The sequence below is a fragment of the Bufo bufo genome, chromosome 9 (assembly GCF_905171765.1).
Source record: "Bufo bufo chromosome 9, aBufBuf1.1, whole genome shotgun sequence".
NCBI lineage: Eukaryota > Metazoa > Chordata > Amphibia > Anura > Bufonidae > Bufo > Bufo bufo.
This window is the reverse complement of record NC_053397.1, coordinates 165,023,319-165,047,473: the sequence shown is the minus strand read 5'-3', so window position 1 is coordinate 165,047,473 and position 24,155 is coordinate 165,023,319. Positions and strand designations below refer to the sequence as shown.

The 24,155-nt window shown below is 45.2% G+C and overlaps 2 protein-coding genes across 4 annotated transcripts in view; one reads left to right on the top strand and one right to left on the bottom strand.

The window, feature by feature from the left end:
* Positions 1 to 24,155, top strand: part of LOC120978732 (centromere protein P) — a 348,964-nt gene that overhangs the window by 62,815 nt on the left and 261,994 nt on the right. The window lies entirely within an intron of this gene.
* Positions 1,822 to 22,712, bottom strand: OGN (osteoglycin). 2 transcript variants are annotated; one of them, XM_040407042.1, is made up of 7 exons: positions 22,594 to 22,712; positions 21,583 to 21,832; positions 18,606 to 18,684; positions 6,896 to 7,054; positions 5,405 to 5,607; positions 4,938 to 5,033; positions 1,822 to 3,000 (listed from the first exon to the last, which is right to left on the bottom strand). In XM_040407042.1, exons 2-7 carry the CDS (start codon positions 21,751 to 21,753, stop codon positions 2,827 to 2,829), a joined length of 882 nt encoding a protein of 293 aa, XP_040262976.1. In that variant the 5' UTR covers positions 21,754 to 21,832; positions 22,594 to 22,712; the 3' UTR covers positions 1,822 to 2,826. The 2 variants fall into 2 exon arrangements, with proteins under 2 accessions (XP_040262976.1, XP_040262977.1); XM_040407043.1 differs by lacking the exon at positions 22,594 to 22,712 and having other exon boundaries at positions 21,583 to 21,872.

The following is a 24,155-nucleotide window of genomic DNA, read 5'->3' as shown; positions in this document are numbered from 1 at the left end:
GGTGGTATACCCACTGGCGGTAAACTATAGCTGGACTCATCCAGTGTGTACACAGATACATGTTGAAGACTCTTCTGTATCTCTGCAGGGGCAGCCGAAGGAGTCACAAGAGTGACTGGCATATTCCACCCCTAGGGCTACAGTCTGCAGGTTTAGGCTACTGTCACACTTACGTTGTTGGATTCCGGCAGGCAGTTCCATCGCCGGAACTGCCTGCCAGATCCAGCAACGGGCAATCTGTATGCAAACGGACAGCATTTGTAGATGGATCCGGATGCGGATCCGTCTGTCCGTTTGTCATATGGACAAACGGATCCATTTCAATTTTTTTTCACATTTTTAAAGGTATGCGCAGACCGGAAGGACAGATTCGGCATTGCAGTATTTTTAATGCCGGATCTGGCACTAATACTTTCCTATGGAAAAAAATGCCGGTTCCGGCATTCCGGCAAGTGTTCCGTTTTTTTGGCCAGAGATAAAACCGTAGCATGCTTCGGTATTATCTCCGTCCTGAACAGTCAAAAAGACGGAACTGAAGACATCCTGATGCATCCTGAACGGATTGCTCTCCATTCAGAATGCATGGGGATAAAACTGATCAGTTATTTTCCGGTATTGAGCCCCTAGGACGAAACTCTATGCCGGAAAAGAAAAACCCAAGTGTGAAAGTACCCTCGTGCTGTGCTTTTAAGGGCAACAGGGAACTTAACTAACAAATATGGCAAATCTTCTCATAAAATTGTCAACCCTTTTAAAAAAGGAATTTCCAGCCCTTTTTATAGATGGTTATTGAAGAACTATAAAGTTGTCTGAAGTACTTGAGATTATGGATATCTCCAACCAGTACTAAAGGAGACTAGATGCTTTTCTGAGCACCGCAGTCCCTTCTTCTTGACCACCACTAATATTTTCTGACTTGTCTTCATGCCGTCAGATTAATTAAAGGGGATTTTCTGTTGCTTGGGAACAAAGCTGTTTCGTCACCCATTAATTGTTCATATGTTTTAGCCAATTTAAAGGGGTTATTCCATGAAAAGTATTACTTTGCAATAAATAGGGCATTTCAAATAACGTATTATTGCAATTTACACGCAGTAAAAACACTGTTAGATTTTTGTTATGTACATGACCATTTCCTCCCTGCTCCCTTCCTCCTCTCAGTGCTGGTGTACTGATCTCATAGTGAATTGGCCCAGACATCGTTCGTTCATTCATCCCTACTTCAAAATTCATATAAAAAAGTATATAACGTCGCTCTCTCTCTCATAAAAAGAGGGTGAAATGTACACAGGAGAGCGGTGCTTCTGCATTGATATAGGTCATATAATAGTATGCCTTTCTCCAGATACTTACATTTATTTCATGGCATAACCCCTTTAATAAATCTGCCTGTCTGTTATTCCAGACAACAAACCTCTGGTTCCAGTATATTAGCCTTTAGCTTATACATCACAATTCAATGATTTGATACAATTTAGACTTTAAATGGGTTGTGCACTAAGGTCACTTTCACACTAGCGGCAGCCTTCTCCGTCAGGCTGTTCCGGCGTTTGAACAGCCTGCCGGATCTGTGCTGCCACTAGTGCACGTGTGCCGCCGCAGGTGCGCTCCGGCCCCATTGACTATATACATTGACATTTCGTAGTTTTATTCCGGTCGCCTTTCGGCATATTTGCCGTGCTGCTGCCGGAACTCCCCATTATAGTCAATGGGGCCGGAGCGGACCTCCGGCGGCACGCATGCTCTAGCGGCAGCACGGATCCAGCAGGCTGTTTTGGCGGGTGAAGGCTGCCGCTATTGTGAAACTAGCCTAATTGTCAGACTGGTGAGACCCACATTGGAGATCTTGGTTAATCCCCGGCTCGTTTACTCTGCTGACGTGCAGAGAAGAGTGAGTGTAAACTAGGGAGGTTGATGAGGAGGAGCCGCAAAGGGGGGGGTTTGTATCAGCACTGAAGCAGACGTCAACGCTGGGGATTATGGGACCCGACTACTCACTGCAAAGGACGTGTTGAAGTGAAGCCAGCTGGTGGTTGAGAGCGGACAAACAAGGCACAATTTGAAAGGCAAGTAAATTGGAAAGTTGTATGGGGACTAGATTGAGGCTTACTAAACTAGGTCTCTGATAACCCCTTTTAAACGTGAATTTGGTCCGGTGGTGATAGTAAAGTTTTATGAAATGGAGACATTTTGAGGTTAGTGGTTTCTTTTTGCAGGTATTACTTCGAAAAGAGAGGTTTTATTTTTAAGGCTGATGCCCAAAGCTTGAGGGATTTTAATTTTTATTTTTTACTTGTATTCCCCATTCGCTAACAGATCCGGGGCATCTTTTCTTACAAATCTGTGTTATTCCTCCTATGAAGGAATTGACAGCTGGGTGTTACCATTCCCCTTGTGTCTGACGTTGACAGTGTCAAAGTGTGTAGAAATCATGTACCCCCAACTGGTAACAGACAATTAATTTATGAATTTCTAGAAGAAATAACAGAGGAACACAAAATAAAAAAGCACTTCAACATTGTTCTGTTATGGGGAATACAGAGAGGTCGGGAGAGGTGGCAAATCCTTTTTAATGGACAGAATTTTCGTACTCCCTTTCCAATAGATGAGCGCTATGTTGCTGTGTGTCCCTATCTCTTCTATAAGAGGCTGTGGCATAGAGGTCGCTGCACACTACTGTGTTATCGCCGCTATACTGTTTAATAGGCTCTATCTAAATTATTGTAACTGAAACTATTTCCTGCTTAAAATCATTAAACTTGTGACCTAATTATTTCTGGTGACTGGTAACGGGTAAGTAACTCTGATGTTAACCATACAGACCCATTATTTAAAATATGAGCCATAAGGTAAAATTCTCAGGCAAGTGAAGCTGTTTGGATATTTTCCCAGGATCACTGGATTTCCCTCCATTCTGATCTCATCCAGTCTGGGTCGTAGGTAACGTGTGTCATTTGCTTTGCAAAATGTGTCGTCTGTGATGGCATCTATGTTGTTGAACTGAAGTAAAGATAAAAGAAGCGTGTTATTAATACAATAGAAACCATGATTACCCAGAATACATCGATTTTTAAATATGTGAATACGTGGAATATAAATTAGACACATTAATACATACAAGAATGTCAAAACTTTGAATTTAATCAACTTTGAGAAAAGGAAAAAAAAGTCATTTTTTACATAATCTCCCTGATTTTCCATACACTTTTTCCATTTGTCAACAAGCTTTCGTATTCCCCCATTGAAAAATGTTTTAGGATGAGCTATGAGCCACCAATGCACCACTGTCTTCCCCACAGAGCCATGGCAGATTTGGAAATGGTTTGCCACTTAAGCCACTGGCATTTGTCTGTCCAACCGAATCGGTTCATGTGCACGCCCAATGTTGTCATCAGACGTGGATGGGCGTCCCACTCCTTCTTCATGGCTGACACTTGGACTTCTCTATCTATTCACACACATATTTGCGACACAACACTTTTTCTGATAAATATCCGCACCAGACACCCCCTCAGACCCCAGAAAAGGGATCCCTGAACACTGCTCTTCTTTTGTGCAAATCACAAGAGGGGAAGCCATTGTTTCTCGCACCGCAGTCACAAATGAATTGACAAAACATGTTCAAACCTGCACAGGCAGGGACTAGGGAGATTATGTGGAAAAATTATGTATTTGCCTTTTCTGAAAGCCGATTAAAATTCTACAGCCACAGTGCGGATGATATTTTACTCATCCTTGCAGAAATCATTAGAAATCATTATTACATAGAATGAATACAATATATGCATGGAATAATAGTCGATGCATTAAAACATAGAGAACAGCAGTCAACACATTTGCATGGACGCTTCATTTAACTCTCTGGGACTACTGAAGAGAAGTTGAGTACAGCGCTTAAAGGGGTTGTCCGGGTTATTTATATTAGATCAGCGGGGGTCCATCTTCCAGCACCCATGCTGATCAGCTGTTTGAAGAGTAGGCCTCTCTCCATGCGAGTGCTGCCTTCTCTTCATTCATAGGAAGGAGCCGTCCTATAGTAGTGAATGGGACGACTTATTTGTAATTACCTACTCAGTGCTACAGGGGCGACAGTGAGCAGGAAAACAATGAAGGGAAGGCAGCGCTTGCATGGAGCGTGGCCTTCTTTTCAAACAGCTGATTGGTGGGGTGCCGATAATCAAACCCCTGCCAATCTGATGTTGACGACCTATTTTAAGGGTAGGTCATCAATATAAATAAAGAGGACAACCCCTTAAACAATGTGTGGCAGTTCCACACAGAGGGATGGAGAGCACTGTGCATGTTTGACTGCTGCTCCGTTCATACAGGACATACACAAGACCCCCATTCATCTGATCAGCGGGGTCCCAATAGTTGCACCTCCACCAATCAGACTCTGATCCTCTATCTTGTGGATTGGAGTGGTTGCAGACCTTTGAGGTCTTTTTTTTTTGGCAAACCGCTCTCTTGGGCAGACTTACAAAGGGAATCCTACTTACCTGCTTTCCAGCGCTGGCTCCCCACTGCTTCTCTCCCCAGCCTCTGCTGCTCCACTGCGCTCCCAGGATGTCAAATTCCATTTTGATGCCACTGCAACCAATTGCTGACCGCAGCAGTAACCCACTTCACTTGCATCATGAGGCAAAAGGAGCAGGTCACCGCTGCGGCCAGCGGTTGGCTGCAGCGGCGTCAAAACGAAAGTTGACTTCCTGGGAGCAGAGCAGAGCGGATGGGGAGAGAAGCAGCGGGGAGCCAGTGCCAGGATGCAGGTAGATAGGCTTCCCTTTTCAGATCTACCTAAAACCCCCATCCAAAGTGGACAATCCCTTTAAGCTGACGCATTACTTAAATGTTGGCACATCCAATAATCTATGTCAGGAACAGGTGTCTGACTGCAGTATGCCCATCCTGTAGAATAGAGATAATATGACCTGTACCTGTAGATGGAGGACACGTAGGCTCTCAGGTAGGTTTGCTGGGACGCTTTCCAGCTGATTATGAGCCAGGTAGAGGTATGCTAACTTGGTCAGTTTCTATAAGAAGAAAATAATAATTTGTGATAGCAGCATTTACAATTAGCAGTTGATTAATTACTACAATTACCCAGAATACAGCCTTTATAAGCAGGACTGATGCGGACAATAGGGGAGAGAAGTCATGGGGGAAAATAATGTCACATACCTGATGTAAAGATGATGAACATGTTTTGTGGCATATTTCCCATGTATCTGCATCATCACATATCTAGCCTCCATTAATACTGTTTCATTTTGTATTAGACTTCACTATGTAGCTTCAGACAATTAGAATTAGACAATTGGTTTCCATCCGGTCCAGCACAACTGGACTCAATCATCCATTTATAAATCTAGATCACCATATGATATTGTATATGTGCTGTTACCTTGAAGGCATTGGCTTTGATGGCTTTGCTCTTAATCATGTTATTGTTGGCATTAAATGAGGTCAGTTTTGTTGGTAAAGCTGGAATCCTGGTCAGTTTGTTTTCTGCAAGTGAAAGCTGCTCAAGGTTGTCGAGCTTTTCAAACGCTTTATCTTCAATCTCTACTATTTCATTCCCGGTAAGGTCAATCCTCTTCAAGGTGGCTAGGAGACAGGGAAGACAACTCAAGACTCAATTTAGCATCAGAGGGATCTGTTTATGTGCAAGAATGACTGCATAAAGATTCTCAAATACTGTCTTAAAGGGAACCTGTCACGTTGGACATGCAGGCCGATCTACGTTATCGTGTTATAAAGAAGCTGAGCAGATGTATACTTTTGTGGAGTTTTTTTTAAAGCGCAGGGCAAAAGAGAGCATCAGAGTATGAAAAGCTCCTATGCTCACATCAGGGGGCCAGGGGGTGAAAATGGGGAGTTTCCGAGCTGACCCCTTTAATTGGCCCAAAACCTTGTGATAAGTTCCCTTAATTTGCATGAATTTGTTGTCAGGCAAGATTCATCCCTGGTAACAGAGAGTAAAGGAGGGGGGGGGGGGGCGAGCTAGCTGAGGTTGTGAGTCTGATAAACCATCTGCTTTTAAACATCACATGAGCTTCCTGACTTTCTGTAAGTGATTTACCCCCCTTTATCAGCTTTCTGAGCTCTCTAGAAGAAAAACAAACATACTGGGAAGTGAGGTCACTGTACACAATGCTAGCAGAAGGGATACACTCACAGCTACTGAGAGAAATGCATCTACCTGTGCAGTTGAAACAGGGAACATGGCTGAGAGAGACCTTAGGGAAGCCCAAACATAACTGTTCCTTCAAAGTTATGCTTGTACAAACAGGCACAGCCATTATGCAAGCTTTTTTTTTTATTTTTTTTTAATTTTTTTTACTCAATTTGCTATGAGAAAAGCTTCTTAGCTAGCTGAAATATTGCATTGTTAAATAAAATGATGCTACTTTTTCACAAAGAGTGGCATGCAGCCTTCCAAATTGAACATATTGGGCTATGATCAGTAGCGGATTTGTTGCAGAAACAGTATTCGGTATAGATTCTACAGTGAAAATCTGCAACAAATTACACTGCATCAAGTGCGATTGAGATTGAAAAAGAAAACATTGTGGATTTTAGGGCATGCTGCAGATTCAGATCTGCTGTGAGTCCTGTATGTTGCAGATTGCTGTAAAGCAGGGATGGCCAACCTGTGGCTCTCTAGCTGTTTTAAAACTACAATTCCCACCATGCCCTGATGTAGGCTGATAGCTGTAGGCAGTCTGGGCATGCTGGGAGTTGTAATTTTGAAACATCTGGAGAGCCTCAGGTTGGCCATTCCTGCTGTAAAGCAAAGAGTGAAATCTGCTGCAAAACCCATGGATGGAGAAAACCATATTATCCAAGGCAATCCCACTAAAGCACAGGGAGAACTGAGCCGCTGTATACTTACGAAAGTCAGAAAAGTCTTTCACAGTAATTTTCTTAATTTTGTTGAATCGAGCATACAGATAAGCAGTTTCTTTAGGCAAGGGGGGCACTTCCTCGATTTCTGTTTCTTCACAGTAAACTGATCCGCTGAGACATACACAAGCCAGGCATGTAGGCAAATCTGAAATGGAAGGTATTAAAATAATAATAAAGGTGGAAATGTCACCATTTCACAATTAAAATCTACAACAAAGGTTGTTTAAGTTGAATCTTTTTCCTTACTTATCTAGTAATAATTTTAGGCTAATTGCTTTTTCTTTAATTTCACTCGCAAAGTTGAAACGTACCTCCAGTGCAGGTAGACCCTCATTTACATTACCTTTCCCTCTAACGTTCAGCCATTTTGTGCTGCCAAAGTCTCCTAATTTTTTCTCTTTCTCAGTTAATTAAACAGAATACATTAAAGTACTATTTGGGTCATTTGAGGATGCTCTGCATTGCAGTGCTTTGCAATACAATGTATTCTGTATATGCCATTTTAAAGGGGTTCTGCAGTTTTTTTAAACTGATGATCTATCCTCTGTAGGGTTGTTTCGATACCATAAAAAAGTATTGCGATACTCGATACCAATCGATACCACACGAAAAAAAATAAAACACGAAAAAAAGCTGCGTGCATTCTGCATTTTATGGAACGTCTGGCCCATAATAGAACAGTCCGATCATATTTTTTTGGTGGGACAAGGTGACTAAAAAAAGGCGAATCGCGCAGTTTTAATTTTTTTTCCTGTTACGGCGCTCACCGCATAGGACATTTTTTTAAATATTTTAATAGTTTGGACTTTTCAGACGTGGCGATTTGTAATATGTTTATTTATATATTTTATATGTAAAATTGCGAAAGGGGGTGATTTATACTTAATATTTTGGTGTGTTTTTTTTTAAAACTTTTAATTTTATTTTTTTTACTTTTTATTTAATAACCATTTCCCTGCTTAGGGGCTAGAACCTGGGATCTTTTCATCCCTTGTCCTATTCACCCTAATAGATCTCTACTAGGATGAATAGGACTTCATTCTCTCCCTGCTGCACTGTGCATAGTGCACACAGCAGCAGGGCGATTACCATGGCAGCCAGGGCTTCATGAGCGTCCTGGCTGCCATGGTAGCCGATCAGAGCCCAAAGATTACACTGCTAGGGCTCCGATCGGAACTGCCACTGCCACCAATGAGGAGGAGGGGACCCTGTGGCCACTGCCACCAATGATTTTAATACTGGGGGGGCGCACTGCGCCATCGATGATTTTAATACTGGGGTGGGGTTGAGGGGGGCCGCACTGCACCACCAATGATTTTAATATTGGGGAGGTTGAGGGGAGCGGGTGCACTGCACCACCAATGATTTTAATACTGGGGAGGAGGGGGGGAGGGCGCACTGCGCCACTAATGATAATATAATTAACATTTAAAACAGGAGGCAGGTGTGGAACCTGAGGGGTTAACTGCCGCTAATCGCAGCTCCCCGGCAGCACTCACCTCCGGGATTTGTATTAAACATTTACTTTCATTGGTGGCGCAGTGCGCTTGCCCCTCTTTCCTCATTGGTGGCAGCGGCACAGGGGGGAGGGAGAGAGAGACTGCTTCCTTCTTCCCTGTGCTGCTGAGGAGAACACGGAGCTCGCTGAGAGCAGCGCGCTCCTTGTTCTCTGATACTAGACTGTGCAATAGCGAAGCCTAGTATCGAAATAAGGCAAATCCTGGTATCGGGGTCGATACCAGGCAAAAGTATCGATTGGGTATAGAAAACTTGATACCCTAAAAACCCCTAATCCTCTGGATAGATCATCAGCATCTGATCGGCGGGGTCCAACGCCCAGGACCCCTGCCGATCAGCCGTTTGAGAAGGCAGCTGGTCTGGCAGCAGCGCCGCGGCCTTCTTGCTGTTTACTGCAGGCCCAGTGACGTCACGACAAGTATCAATGGCCTGGGCGGGGCTAAGCTCTGTTCACTCGATGTCACAGGATGGATCATCAATTTAAAAAGACTGCAGAACCCCTTTAAGTAGTTTATGGATTTTGAACCTTCCATAAGTCACCCTGTAGTCCATTATCTAAACCTGGCCAAGCACGTGCAGTTGATATGCAATACATATAGATGGGACTAGTATATACAAAAATAGAAAAAGAACTGGATGGATCGCACATCCACATGCTATGCTTTGATCTCATCCCTGCTACTTAGCAGAAGACAGCGCTACTTGGCGCATGTGTACCGCTTCCTGTGCTACATGCTGACTGAGGCATTCGTGTACATTTTGATCAAAAGGCATAAGCCCACTCACTACAGCGGTACACATGCACCAAGTAGCAGGGATGAGATCAAAGCATAGCATGTGGATCTGCGATCCAGTTCTTTTTCTATTTTTGTATACATATAGATGGGACTAGTCTTCTGCATGTGCATGGTACAAAGGGGTGCCACAAAGTAGATGTACATCCGCTGTGTCACATGAACAGATTTACCCTGGAGCTACCCTGAATAGCATTATTTACGTAGCCCCCCCTGGTCTTCAGTCTATCCCTGTACAGCTGCGTGGGAACTACCAGTCTGCTTACTCTTGGAGTAGTCTCTGTTCAAGTGACTCCTGCCCCATGGGGGTCAAGAGACATTGGTGCAGAGCACCAAGGGATTAGGCAAACTAGTCAGGGAAAGGCCAAGGTAGGAGCAGGTATAGTTTGTGCAATTTAATAACATTTTGAGGTCAGGGTAGGCAGCTGAGGGTCAGTACAGAGGTCAGATGAGTCGGTGAAGGATCAAATCCAGAAGTCAGTACACAGATCGGCAAACAAGCTAAGGCTATTTTCACACTGGCGTTTTGGCTTTCTGTTTGTAGGATCCGTTCAGGGCTCTCACGCGGTCCAAAATGGATCAGTTTTGCCCTAATGCATTCTGAATGGAAAAGGATCCGCTCAGAATGCATCAGTTTGCCTCCGTTCCGTCTGCTTGCAGCGTTTTGGTGTCCGTCTGACGAAACTGAGCCAAACTGATCCGTTCTGACACACAGTGTAAGTCAATGGGGACTATGACACAATCTGGCACAATAAAAAATAGACCCGTCCTCCATTTGACTTTCAATGCTGTTCAAGATGGATCCGTCTTGGCTATGTTAAAGATAATACAAACTGATCCGTTTTGAACAGATGCAGATAGTTGTATTTTCTGAACGGATCAGTCTGTGCAGATCCATGACGGATCTGCACCAAACGTGAGTGTGAAAGTAGCCTGACCACACACCTTTGCAAGACACTAGAGTACTAGAACCTATTACTCAGACACGCTCCAACACTAGAAGGTGCTTTAAAATACCCCAAGGTGGTTAGTCATAGGCTGGGGAAGATCAAGGTGCACTGGCCCTTTGAGCCGGAGAAAGAGCGCACACTCCCTACTGACAGTGAGGGGCATTTCCGGCAGGAAGCAGGCCTCAGCCTGCGTGGAAGGAGAATAGCATTATGGTGGCTGGGAGGGAGAGCTGGACACTGCTGGGACCAGACCACTGTAACCTTGGAGCCTTGAAGAGAGTGAGCAAAGCAGTGGTGCTGCCCATCGAGTGGAGTGGTGGTGGTGGGCACGCACTGTCTCCATAACAAAGGTAGAGTGTGTCTAAGGCTACTTTCACACTGGAGTTTCCACTTTGCCACCATGACGGCCCAGAGAGATTGACCCCTGACCACTGTAGGGGCAGGAACAGAGATAGGTTAAAAGGACCCCTCCCACCACCATTCACCAGTGTGTTCCTGCCCCTATAGTGGCCAGGACAGAGAAAAGTCCTCTCTGGCTTTCAGGGAGGTGAAGTGGACCTCTTTTCTTTATTTGTTTTTTTTTCTTTACCTGGGTGACCGCATTGGCGGTAAATATTGCCTCCCTTGTGAATTTTTTCATCCAGGACCGCGTCCCCTGCTCTCCGGCGGACGTTGTTCCTAAGCTGACAGGGAGACTCCAGGGTCACGCTCCCTGTTGTGGGAAGCCTGCCCTGAGCTGCCGCTGGGTCGCCTACCTCCCCGTGTAGGTAGCTGACCGGAAGGACATTCTGCGCAGGCACGCGCGTCTGACGTCACTTCCGGGCCGCCGGACGAAACCCGGAAGTGGACGTCTTTTTCAAAAAGAGCTCACAAGCACTTTCCCGCTGCGCTCTCTGCATCGCTCTCCGCATCACCGGACATGTCGGACCAGGAGAAGGAACCGCAGCAGAAGGAGCTGACCGCTCCAGAGCGCCCCTGTGTGAGTAGCCCACCTGGGCATGCCGGCAGCTTGACAGATATGAGCCCCCCTCCCCCTGGAGGCTTCTGGTATACTGCATCTAAAGGTTTATGCACCTATACTAGATCAACACAAAATTGATGGGCTGCTCTCTCACTTTAGGCCAAACTTGCTTTAAAAAAGACGAGAAAGACCGCCAGATGCATCCAGTGCTCCGTCAGGCTTCCCGATGATTATGCTAAGAAACTTTGCAAGGATTGTATTGCCAAGTTAGTGAGAGAAGAACAACCCTCAATTATGCAGGAGTTTAGATCTATGATTAAGGAGGAAGTTAAATCTTCTCTGGCCTCCCTCCGTGAAGATACCCTGGGGGCTCGCCCACCCAAACGGCCCAGAATGGTGGACATTTCCTCCTCAGACTCCGAGGATCTGGAGGGCGATGCCTCATTTTCCAAAAAAAAAGGGATAACGAGTACCCCCTATCTGAGGGCGAGATCGTCGAGGACTCTAAAAAAAAATTATTAACTCCTAGCGAGATGAGTGACCTTTTAAAGGGTTTCTGTCACCCCACTAAAGTGATTTTTTTTTTTTGGGCTAGTTAAATTAGTTATATAGCGATATATTAAAATATAATAGTGTTCCTTACTTTGATCCAGCAGTTTAGTCAAAAAACGAAGTTTTATCATATGCAAATTCGGTCTCTACCAGCAAGTAGGGCGTCTACTTGCTGGTAGCTGCTGCAGAAATCCGCCCCCTCCTCTTGTTGATTGACAGGGCCAGCCGGGATCTCCTCCTCCGGCCAGCCCTGTCGGCATTTCAAAAATCACGCGCCCCTGTTGAATCTGCGCAGGCGCTCTGAGATGAGGAGGCTTGTCTCCTCAGAACTCCCTCAGTGCGCCTGCGCCGATGACGTCTTCTATTTCGATGATGTCATCGGCGCAGGCGCACTGAGGGAGCTCTGAGGAGACGAGCCTCCTCATCTCAGAGCGCCTGCGCAGATTCAACACGGGCGCGTGATTTTTGAAATGCCGACAGGGCTGGCCGGAGGAGGAGATCCTGGCTGGCCCTGTCAATCAACAAGAGGAGGGGGCGGATTTCTGCAGCAGCTACCAGCAAGTAGACGCCCTACTTGCTGGTAGAGACCGAATTTGCATATGATAAAACTTCGTTTTTTGACTAAACTGCTGGATCAAAGTAAGGAACACTATTATATTTTAATATATCGCTATATAACTAATTTAACTAGCCCAAAAAATATCACTTTAGTGGGGTGACAGAAACCCTTTAAAGGCGGTCAGGGATACAATGGGGTGGAGGACATCCAGCGACCCCATACAGTTCAGGAAGAGATGTTTGGGGGATTGAAGGTCAGACGCTCCCGTGTATTCCCCATAAATGAAAACATTAAGGAGATGGTGATGGATGAATGGGCCCATCCAGAAAAGAAACTAGGGATTTACAAGGAATTCAGGAACCGCCTTGTATTTGACCCGTCAGACTCTTAAGATTTTTGACGAAGTCCCCAGAATTTACGTCCAGGTGGCCAAAGTTAATAAGAAAACCTCGCTACCATTCGAGGACTCCTGTCAGTTAAGGGACACCATGGAAAGGAAGGCAGACAGGAGGCAGCTATGTTTAGTGTTAAGACCAACATAGCCGCTACTTCAGTCGCCAGGTCTATGTACCTGTGGCTGAATGAATTAGAAAATCATCTAATTAACAAGACGTCCAGGGAACAGATCCTAGACTCTATTCCCTTGTTAAAATCTGCCACAGGGTTCCTAGCGGACGCCTCCGCAGAGACAATTAGATTCTCAGCCAAGGACGCGCCATGTCCAATGCTGCCCAGGGGGCACTTTGGATGAAATCCTGGTCAGGCGACATCTCTTCCAAAATGAAGTTGTGTTCTATAGGACAAGATTCTCGAGATGGCTACTGATAAAAAGAAAGGGTTCCCTGAGGAGAAAACCCCTAAAAAGAAACCCTCCTTTCGTAGTCAATATTCCCAAATTAGCTCCTTTCGTAGTAAAGGTAAATCCGGACATTGGAGTTACCCAAAAGGGGGAGGGGTAGAGGGTACCTCCTTAATCCCCAGGACAAGGGCGGTGAGAAACAGTGACTCCAGGATAGGGGGAAGACTATCCCAATTTTTTGCTCAGTGGCAGCAGATTTCTCCCAACCCCTGGGCGCAAAATCTTATCAAAAACGGCTACAGGATAGAGTTATCTTCCCCTCCTCCGAATGTATTTCTGATTTCTCACCACTCTTCTCCTTTTCAGCACAGCCAGATTTGGAAGGAGGTCCAGTTCCCGAGCTTCAACGGGGGCAGGGATTCTACTCCAACCTTTTCTTAGTAAAGAAGCCGGGGGGTTCCTTCCGCATGATTATAAACCTCAAGAGGCTAAACAAATTCGTAATTTACAGAAGGTTCAAGATGGAATCCCTAAATTCTACCATTCCTTTAATTCAAAAAGACGCGTTCCTCTGTACAATCGACCTGAAGGACGCATATTATCATGTTCCTATTCACACCCAGAGGCTCCTGCGTTTTGCATTAAGGGATCACAAATTGTCCGTTCATCATTTCCAGTTCGTGGCTCTCCCCTTCGGGCTGGCCTCAGCCCCAAGGATTTTCACGAAGCTGGTGGTAGAGATGGTCGCCTCCCTGAGGTCTCAGGGGGTGACTGTTGTTCCTTACCTAGACGACTTTTTGCTGATTTCAAACACGGTGGACCAGTCTATAGCAGATCGAGAGATCTTCTGTTCCCTTCTGACAGCTCTAGGTTGGGTGATAAACCTAAAAAAGTCATCCCTAGTTCCAAATACCAAGGTAAAATTCTTAGGGGTTTTGCTGGATTCGGTAAAACAAACAACCTTCCTTCCAGCAGAAAGAATCCAGAACCTTCAATCATCAATCAGGGCCTTCCTAGGACGTCGCTCCTTCTCTTTCAGAGAAACAATGAGCCTTTTAGGTCAAATGACATCCTGCATGGTAGCAGTCCCTTGGTGCCAGGCCCATTACAGAGCCCTTCAGTCCTGGCTTCTAAGAAAATGGGACAAGCATCTGTCCTCTTTGGACAGGAAAATCCTGATCCCGGGCCACATAAGATCTTCAGTCCAGTGGTGGCTTCAAACAAAAAATCTAAAAAAGGCCATGGTCTGGCTCAAAACCCCAGCAGTGCATGTTCAGACCGATGCCAGCGTAAAAGGATGGGGTGCAAAAATATACTCTGACCTCTACCAGGGAGACTGGTCTCCGAAAATTGCAGCTCAGTCCTCAAACTACAGGGAGCTCAGGGCAGTTTAGGAGACAATACGAGCAGCCACTCCAAAACTAAGGAACCAACATATAAAGATCTATTCAGACAATGTAATGACCGTGTCCTACCTCAAGCATCAGGGGGGCACACGGTCTCAAAAACTAGAAGGTCTCTACAGAAGAATCTTCCTTTGGGGGGGAAAAAATGTAAAGTCAATATCTGCAATTCATTTAAAAGGAAGCCTAAACAGCGCGGCGGACTTCCTCAGCAGGACCACCATAGACCAGGGTGCATGGTCTCTAAGCATCGACATCTTCAATCTAATTGTCCAGAGATGGGGCCTCCCACTGGTAGATCTATTCACTACCAGGAAAAACGCAAAGGTATCAACCTTTTGCTCCCTAAACCCGAGGGACAGGCCCCTAGCGATCGACGCCTTCTCCCTGCACTGGAACTGGGATCTTGCATATGCCTTCCCTCCGTTCCCGTTAATCCCAAAGGTTCTCCAAAAAATCATCAGGGACGGCCAGAATAATCCTGGTCACCCCATACTGGCCCAAGAGGAGCTGGTTCTCGATTCTAACCAACCTCTCCCCACAGGAAGCATTTATTCTCCCAAGGAGGAAGGATATCCTGATCCAGGGGCCGTTTCTCCATCCTCATCCGGATATCTTCAACCTCTCTGCTTGGATCCTGAGTCCAACCTTCTAAGACGCAGAGGTCTCTCAGAGGGTGTGATATCTACCTTGAAGGCCAGCAGAAAGAAGGTGACTAGCTCCATTTATTTTAAAATCTGGAGAAGATTCTGCACCTGGTCAGGTGACGAAGCCCCAGACCAGACTAAACCAAATATACAGAGGATCCTGGACTTCCTGCAAAAAGGACTAGAGTCAGGGTTAAGTCCTTCTACCCTTAGAGTCCAGGTCTCAGCGCTTAGTGCCTATTTCGATTCTGAATTAGCCAGCCATAGATGGAGCCAGCCATAGATGGACCATCTCTCAAATCAAGGGTGCCTACCTGGGACTTAAACACTGTCCTTAGGGGACTCACAGGTCCGCCTTACGAACCCTTGGACTCGAGTTCCCTGAAACATCTTTCTCAGAAGGTGGCTTTTCTTATAGCTATAACATCAGCAAAAAGACTGAGCGAGATCCAAGCATTGTCAATAAGACAACCATACCTCACAATCCAGGCGGATCGAATTACCTTGAGGCTAGACCCGACGTTTTTGCCAAAGGTAGTAACAGACTTCCATAGAAACCAGGAGATCATTCTTCCCTCCTTTTGTGAGAATCCTAAAAATTCTGGAGAGGAACGTTTCCATACCTTGGATGTCAAACGAACAGTACTAAAATACCTATAGGTCACTAGAGACCTAAGAAAGGTGGACAATTTACTAGTACTCTTCTGTGGTAAAAATAAGGGGAAGGCAGCTTCCAGATCTACCATTGCCCGATGGGTAAAACAGGCTATTACAGACTGCTACAAGATTGAAGGCATCAGTTGTCCAGACGTCATTTGGGCTCACTCCACGAGAGCCATATCTGCCTCATTCGCTGAAAAGGCAGGAGCTTCCCTAGATCAGATATGCCGGGCCGCAACCTGGTCCAGTATAAACACTTTCATCAAACATTATAGACTCGACTTATCCAGGTCTTCTGACCTGGCCTTTGGTCGCAAGGTCCTACAGGCCGTTGCCCCACCCTAAGACGTATATAATCTGTTATGTCTCTCTGGGCCGTCATGGTGGTGAAGTGGAAAGCCGGAATTAGACTTACCGGTAATTCATTTTCCACGAATCCACCATGACGGCATGATATCCCACCCAAAAATTATTATAATGACTTGGTAAGAGTTAATACCAAAAAAAAATCTTGAGTTGTTTCACTTCGTAACCGGTGGTTGTGGCACTATAATCTGGAACTCGCTGATGAATGGTGGTGGGAGGGGTCCTTTTAACCTATCTCTGTTCCTGCCCCTACAGAGGTCAGTGGTCAATCTCTCTGGGCCGTCATGGTGGATTTGTGGAAAATGAATTACCGGTAAGTCTAATTCCGGCTTTTGGTTTCCGTTTGTGAGATCCGTTCAGGGCTCTCACAAGCGGTCCAAAACGGATCAGTTTTGCCCTAATGCATTATGAATGGATAAGGATCCGCTCAGAATGCATCAGTTTGCCTCCGTTCTGTCTCCATTCCACTTTGGAGGCGGACACCAAAACGCTGCCTGCAGCGTTTTTCTGTCTGCAATGTGGTACGGAGCAAGACACAATAGAAAATGGATCGGTCCCCCATTGACTTTCAATGGTGTTCATGACGGATCCGTCATGGCTATAGAAGACATAATACAACCGGATCCGTTTATGACGGATGCATGCGGTTATATTATGGCAACGGAAGCGTTTTTACAGATCCACGACGGATCAGCAAAAAACACTAGTGTAAAAGTAGCCTAAGTTTCAGTCAATTTAAGACACCAGAACAGTGATAAAAGGGCAAGGGAAGTTGGAAAATGGATCAAATCGATGGTGCCCGTCAAGCAGGCTGTGATCTTCGCCCACTGAAATTGTGCTGCTAAGGATCATGGGGCACAATGGGGAGCAGCAGTGGTGCAGACATGCTTTTGTTTTCCAGATTAACATGATTATTGTTGTCAGTAATCACATTCATTTGGGCCTTTGTGTTGGAATACCCCTTTATTAAACTTACTAAAAATTGAAAAATTTATTTGCTCATTTTCAGACTTTACACAGCTTTTCAGAATTACAGTATTATTTGAACTACTCTCTTCTAAGCAGGAAATACTGTATCTTGCTAAAAAGTCTGTGCCTTTTGCAGTCAGGGTGGTCCAGCAGTACCAGAGCTTCCTGACTGCTTCCTTATTGACCCGACATAGCACTCATACAGCGCTGTGCTGGATCAATGAGTGAGCTCCTGCACACTTCTCTCTCTCCCTGCCCGACACTGATCCATATGGTCAGTCCCTCCCTATGCTGAAGGTCCACAGGCAGCAGGGAAATGCATGAAAGCCCTGACTTCGTGTAGCTAAAGGACCTTTAGTGAAGTCACCAGTGGGAGGAGTCAGACCAGTAAGAAGAAGAGGGCTACACAGTGGGTGCTGTATTGTACTGCACACTGTAACTTTTGTGACTTGATGTTTATTGTGATGTTGATGCTCCTATTACATTATCACATGCTCCGTTGGTGTTTGTTTCAATGGTCAAAAGAAGACACATTAGGATTAAAACCTGACTGTAAACTATTAACCCTCTTCTATGCTAGACTATTAAAGGGGTTTTGCCATCTCGCTAGGATATGCCCCCATTGTCTGATAGGTGCGGGTTCCACCTCTGGGACCCGCACCAACAACGAGAACGGAGCGGGAAAATGAACAGAAGGCACACTGCGGATGCGCAGTCGCCCTCCATTCATTTCTATGGGGCCGCTGAAAATAGCCGAGCGCTGGCTTGGCTATTTCCGTCTGCCCCATAGAAATGAATGGGAGCAGGGGCTGCACGTGCGCGGTGTGCTCCCATTCACTTGTATGGGAGCAGCGCTTGGTGGTGGACGGACCCCGGGAAACCCAGGGTCCTCCAGCCACAACTCTCCCCGCTCCATTCTCCTTGTAGGTGCGGGTCCCAGAGGTGGGACCCACACCTATCATCAGACAATGGGGGCATATCCTAGCGATATGCCCCCATTGTATGTGATGGGAATGCCCCTTTAAAGTTAGGGACATTGTCCCCTCCACTTCATTAAACAACCAGGGAATTTTGAATTGGTAGAAAATATTTTTTTTCTAATTTCATGTTGTCTAAACCGGGGGAACGTCTTATGGTCTAAAAAATACGGTATTTAGGTGAAAAAGACTTATCTGACCACTGTTTCTCTTTTAGAATGCTATGTCAGTTATGATGACATCAAATCACATGACCAAAGCAGCCTTCTGTGGCACAGTGAAATTGCATCACCAGGGCAGTGCCACTTTAGTTTACCATTGTATGAGACTAGATGAGACCTACAGGCCCGCCTCTGCCCACACCCACTTTTTTAGACCTGAGTGGGGAACAGTCGCAGATTGTGGTGCAAATAACCTTTGCACCACAATCTGCGCCAGAAATATGCCTAATATAGGCGTATTTCTGATAGTAAATGACCCCCTATGTTTTTACATTTGCTTTTATGAAGTAAATATTTAATTCGATAATAAATGTTTTTACCTTTGGCTTCAATAGTTTCTTTGTCATCTTCATCGGGGTCTCTCCTAAACCTTCCTTTTGCAACTATAAGTCCATTTGGCTGTTGAAATAATTAGAATGTGATAGACATATCACAGTTCAGCAAGTACATGATAACTGGTGATAAAACCTCTTTTAAAAAGAATGCCCGAGTTGGGCAAAATTGCCCTTAACAATAAAAGATGCAGTACTGAGCCATTTATTTCTTTGCCATTGCGATACTTCACCACTAGGATGTCTTGCTGGCCTCTATTTACTTGTCTACAGCTGTGACATGCCTGTTTACCTCTGGTAATGACTGCAACCAGTCACTGGTCTCAGCAGTCTCTTACTCCACCACTGGGGCAAGTGATTTTTTATTTTTTGGGTATGCAGGCACTTCACAGTTGCAGCCAAGTAAACAGAAACCAGCAGGGAAACAAATGGTTAATTAACTTGCCTTTTATTCTTTTATCACATTTACAGTATCTGTCTTGGGCAATTTTTTTGCTCAACTGGAGCTACCCCTTTAAGTCTGAGTTAAAGGGATTGTGCTGCCTGTTTATATTGATGACCTATCTTCAGGATAGGTCATCAATACATGATCGATGGGGGTCTAACACCTGGCACCACTGCTGATTAGCTGTCTGAAGAGGAGGCGGTGCTCCATGCAAGCGTTGCTTTCTCTTCATTACACTGCCCGTCATCTCCCCTGAAGCAGTGGTGTAGAGTAATTACAAGCACTCGCTCCATTCATGTGAGTTGAGCAAGTACCCGTAATTGCACTGCACTTCCGAGACTACGGGCAGTGTAATGAAGTGGAAGCACCTCCTCGTCAAACAGGTCTTCTGTGTAATTCTTCTGCGTTTGCTTGATTTTTCTTTTATTAGTTATGATTTACACAGTGACAGCTTTCCACATATTCATCCTAGACTGAAACTGAATCTGGACTGAAAAAGTCCTTTGTTTTGATTGTTTTTAGCATACTCAATAGCATGTTTCATATCTTTAGAAATCTCAGAACCTGATGCAGACCTGATAGACTTCAGACTTGGAATCCATCATAGTTGTCTTGGCTCAACCATAAGTGGAAGCCATATTTCTGGTGAGAACAGACCCTTAAAGTGTTTTTCCGGGACTAACACATTGATAGAAATCATCAATAACCAATCGGTGTGGGTCCAACACCTGACACCCCCTACTGGTCAGCTGTGGTTCCAGAAGTAAGCAGTGTGCGGAGCCGGAGCACCACAGCTTCTGACACTGTGCATTGGCCGTTCTCAGGTACAGCATCTCATCTCCTAATCTAGTGAAGCAGCTTGGAGGCAGGATACTTTTCACATTAAAGTGGTACATGGAGACTTATTTATCAGGCAATATTCCATGAGAAAATGTATGAAGATCATACCAGCCAAACCAGAGGTAGGCATCTCACTTAGCCAATCGATAACCTGCTCTGTACTAATGGTTTCTATAGTTTTGCATTTGCTACCACCCCATTTATTTTTATTTTTTGCTCCGGAACCAGGATTGTATCAGAAATGTTAACGGTACAGTAATACAATCCAAGTGGTTGTTTCAGATTAGGAAAAAAGGTCCGCATTTCTCCCAGTAACTCCAGACTTGTCCGTGGGCTGCGTCCCATTCACTTGAGTGGAGCTGAGCTGCAATTTCAGACACAACCCATGGACGAGTGGCGCTGTTTCTCTGGTGAAAAAAAGACAACTAGAAAACCCTTTGGAAACATTTACATTATTAATACCTTGGCCCTGGATCTGCATTGGTTGAAATTCCCCTCTTTTCATTAATAATTATTATTTAAAGGGGTTTTCCTGGATTTACCTATTGATGACCTATACTTCTGATTAGGTCATCAATGTCAGATATGTAGGGGCACCCCCAGTGATCAGATATTATCACTAGCTGTGGTGTTGGAAGTCCTGAAAAAACCCAGAAGTCCATCAGTAGATAGGTCCTGGAGAACCCAGAAGTCCATCAGTAGATAGGTCCTGGAGAACCCAGAAGTCCATCAGTAGATAAGTCCTGGAAAACCCTTTGCAAGTGCTGCTTCCTCTTCGGTGTTCACCTGCGCGCCGTCTGCTTTGTAGCGGTGGTACAGGTAATTACAGATTTCTTTGTCATTCAGGTGAATGGGACAAAAAGCTGCAACCTTCAGCACTCCAGCTGTTGTTAAACTACAACTCCTAGCATGCTCCTTTCACTTCTCTGGGAGTTCAGAGGACAGCCAAGCAACTGTGCATGATGGAAGATGTAGTTTCACAACACCTGGCGCGCCGGAGGATGCTGACCCCTGCCCTACACCATCACTACAGTGAACACTGCGGAGGAAGTAGATCTCATACATGTACCGTGGCCTCTCCACAAAGCTGATGGGTGGGCGTGGCAGGAATCCTATCCTGAGGGTAGGTCATCAGTATTATGAAACCAGAATACCCCAAACACAATGCAAGCAAACATTACGGCAAAAATTGCCCCTCCCGGGATTTTCTTTAGAAATACTGGACCTGGAGTTTTATCCAGTGTATACAAGTATTTCCAGATTAAAATTTTTGCTTATATTGATTTAGTTATATATTTTTTATGTTCACATCTGTGTCAGAGGCTCAGTTACACCAGACAAACTAAAGCAGCATGGTGGACACCCTGACGGACCCCATTATTCTCAATGGCGGTCCGTTGGGCACCCTTGGTATCTGTCCTCTCATCCTGTCGACCAACGCAGATGTGAACAGAGCCAGAACTATATGTAGTTAGTGATTTGATTTTCGATGACATTTATCACAGACTAGAACTAGATAAAAGTTACATGTCCGATTATTATTGCATGTCTACTCTTGCAGCATTGTTGTAGCCAAGGAAGGCAACTTGTGATTTTTTCCGCTGGGTGGGAACTACAAATGCCAGCAAGATCACCTCAGCTGGCTGTTTGTGAAAGAATATAACCAGTATTCTTAGGTACCTCGTTTGCCGCTGCTTCTTCCTTGCGTCGTTCAAAGTGTTGCTTGAACAGCATTCCCTCAAAAATGTCGTCAGCATCATAGTCGAGTTCTTGTTGCTGCACAGGAGATGCCGACTGTATGAACGGGAGCAGCAAGATGACCGAGCACCACATATGCATCGTCCGCTTCATGGCTGTCCTGGAAGTCTCACTCGGAGGACGCAGCTCTACTTCTAAAACCGTTTTCTTGAGGAAAATCCTTTCTCAGTGCCTGGGAGAGAACAGCATGTCATAACAATGGTGCGAGGCTGCATGACTTGTTGGCAGGGACTGAGGGGATTATGCTTAACCCCTTAGGATGATTGCGAGAGGATGAGGCTATAAAGTACGGTAATTCAAGGAATCCAGTAATCACCTTCATACTACAGTAAGCCCCCTGTACCGACTTGACATGTGTTACTCATTGGCAGGATTGCGAGTTAAAATTTCACTGCTGTAACATTATTCCAGCAATGGTTTGGGTTAACCCCATCCGTTCTGTCATATAGGTAGGCTGCAGGCTGGGAGAGAATTGGTTAATGTCTAAAGCACGGAGATTAATCTTGGTGTGGTGGCCGGTTTACTCTATGCACATTGCTGAATCAGAGATATCACATTTTATGGCAGGGTTATTGGTTTTATATGTATTGGATATGACCGTCTTTTAGAGCTCATTCAGACAGCCTTATGCTGTCCGCAAAAATGCGTATCCGTTTTTTCTCCAAAAAGTTCAGCATGTCCGCAAAAAAACAGATTGCATTCCGCATTTTTGCAGACCCATAGATTTCGATAGGGCCACGTCCTGATTTTCACTGACAAGTATAGGACGTGTATTATTAGTTTTTGCGGAGCTGTGGAACGGAAGAAAAGGGCCCCATAGGAGTGAATGGGTCCGCACCTAATCTGCAAAATTGCGGATCAGAAGCGGAAAACAACACACGGCCATCTAAATGAGCCCTTACGCAGAGCCTGCAGGTTTAATGGGTCGCCTACCTTGTGTTCCCTGATTCTCAGTGCTTCTGGCTGTCATTCAGAAGTGCATTAGATGAGCTGTACAGCCCAGATGTGAATAATCTCCATCTGCTGCAGGGGAACACCTCATTCTGTGTATGGATGACATGGGCCATGGAATGAGGGAGGCCGTTCCAGAAGGTATAGGTTTACTTCCCAAAGCAGGGGGGGCAATGCAGCTGACAATTCACACAGGCCCTAAGGCATACTGCAAGACAGAGCAAGAAATACTACTTTGGTTTAGGCTACATGCACACGACCGTATGCGTTTTGTGGTCTGCAAATTGCGGATCCGCAAAAAAAAAAAAAAAACGGATCCGGATGCCATCCGTTTTTTTTGCGGATCCATTGTAACAATGCCTAAAACAGACAAGAATAGGACATGTTCTATTTTTTTTTTTTGCGGGGCTACGGAGCGGACATATAGATGCGGATAGCACACGGTGTGCTGTCCGCATTTTTTGAGGACCCATTGAAATTAATGGGTCCGCATCCTATCCGCAAAAAAACGGAACGGACACGGAAACAAAATATGTTTGTGTGCATGAGGCCTAATTTGTATAAGGCCTCATGCACACGACCGTTGTGTGCATCCGCGTCCGTGCTTCCGTTTTCCGTTTTTTTTCGCGGACCCATTGACTTTCAATGGGTTCGTGGAAAAATCGGAAAATGCACCGTTTGGCAGCCGCATCCGTGAGCCGTGTTTCCTGGCCGTGAAAAAAATATGACCTGTCCTATTTTTTTCACGGTCAACGGTTCGCGGACCCATTCAAGTCAATGGGTCCGTGAAAAATCACGGATGCACGCAAGATTGTGATCCGTGTCCGTTTTTTCCTATCATTTCAATGGCAAACTTGACTTAGATTTTTTTTTTCATTTTTCATGTCCGTGGATCCTCCAAAAATCAAGGAAGACCCACGGATGAAAAAACGGTCACGGACCACGGACCAACGGAGCCCCGTTTTGCGGCCCGTGAAAAAATACTGTCGTGTGCAGGAGGCCTAACAAAAAGACTGAAAGTATGTTTTCCCGCTTCAGGCTACTTTCACACTGATCCGGCAGGGTTCTTCAAAAACGCTTCCGTTACTGATAATCTGCATCCGTTATGAACGCATCCGGTTGTATTATCTTTAAAATAGCCATGACGGATCCGTCATGAACACCATTGAAAGTCAGTGGGTGACGGGTCCATTATCTATTGTGTCGTCCGCACAGAAACCCGCAGCATGCTTCTGTTTGCTCTCCGGTATGGTAACGCGACCAAACGGAACGCAATGCATTTTGGAGTTCAGTTTAGTTCCCACTAACAATGAATGGGGACATAATTGAAGCGTTTTTTTCGGGTATTGAGACCCTATGACGGATCTCAAAACCGGAAAAATTAATCGCAAGTGTGAAAGTAGCTTTAAAGTTCTGTCACCAGGAAATTCACTATATACATGACTTTCTCTGCCCTACTGGATAAAATCATCCACTTTTATTTCATTCTTTAAATAGGGCCTGTCACCTCTCCTGACCTGTCTGTTTATTACATGCATTCCCCA

What these genes read in the sequence shown, in the direction of transcription:
- OGN (XM_040407042.1), bottom strand. Translation starts at nt 21,753, where the DNA reads ATGAAGCGGACGATGCATATGTGGTGCTCGGTCATCTTGCTGCTCCCG. An exon ending in TCAAAGCCAATGCCTTCAAG is followed by an intron (nt 5,034 to 5,404) that starts GTAACAGCACAT and finishes TTCTTCTTATAG; the next exon opens with AAACTGACCAAGTTAGCATA. An exon ending in TACGTGTCCTCCATCTACAG is followed by an intron (nt 3,001 to 4,937) that starts GTACAGGTCATA and finishes TCTTTACTTCAG; the next exon opens with TTCAACAACATAGATGCCAT.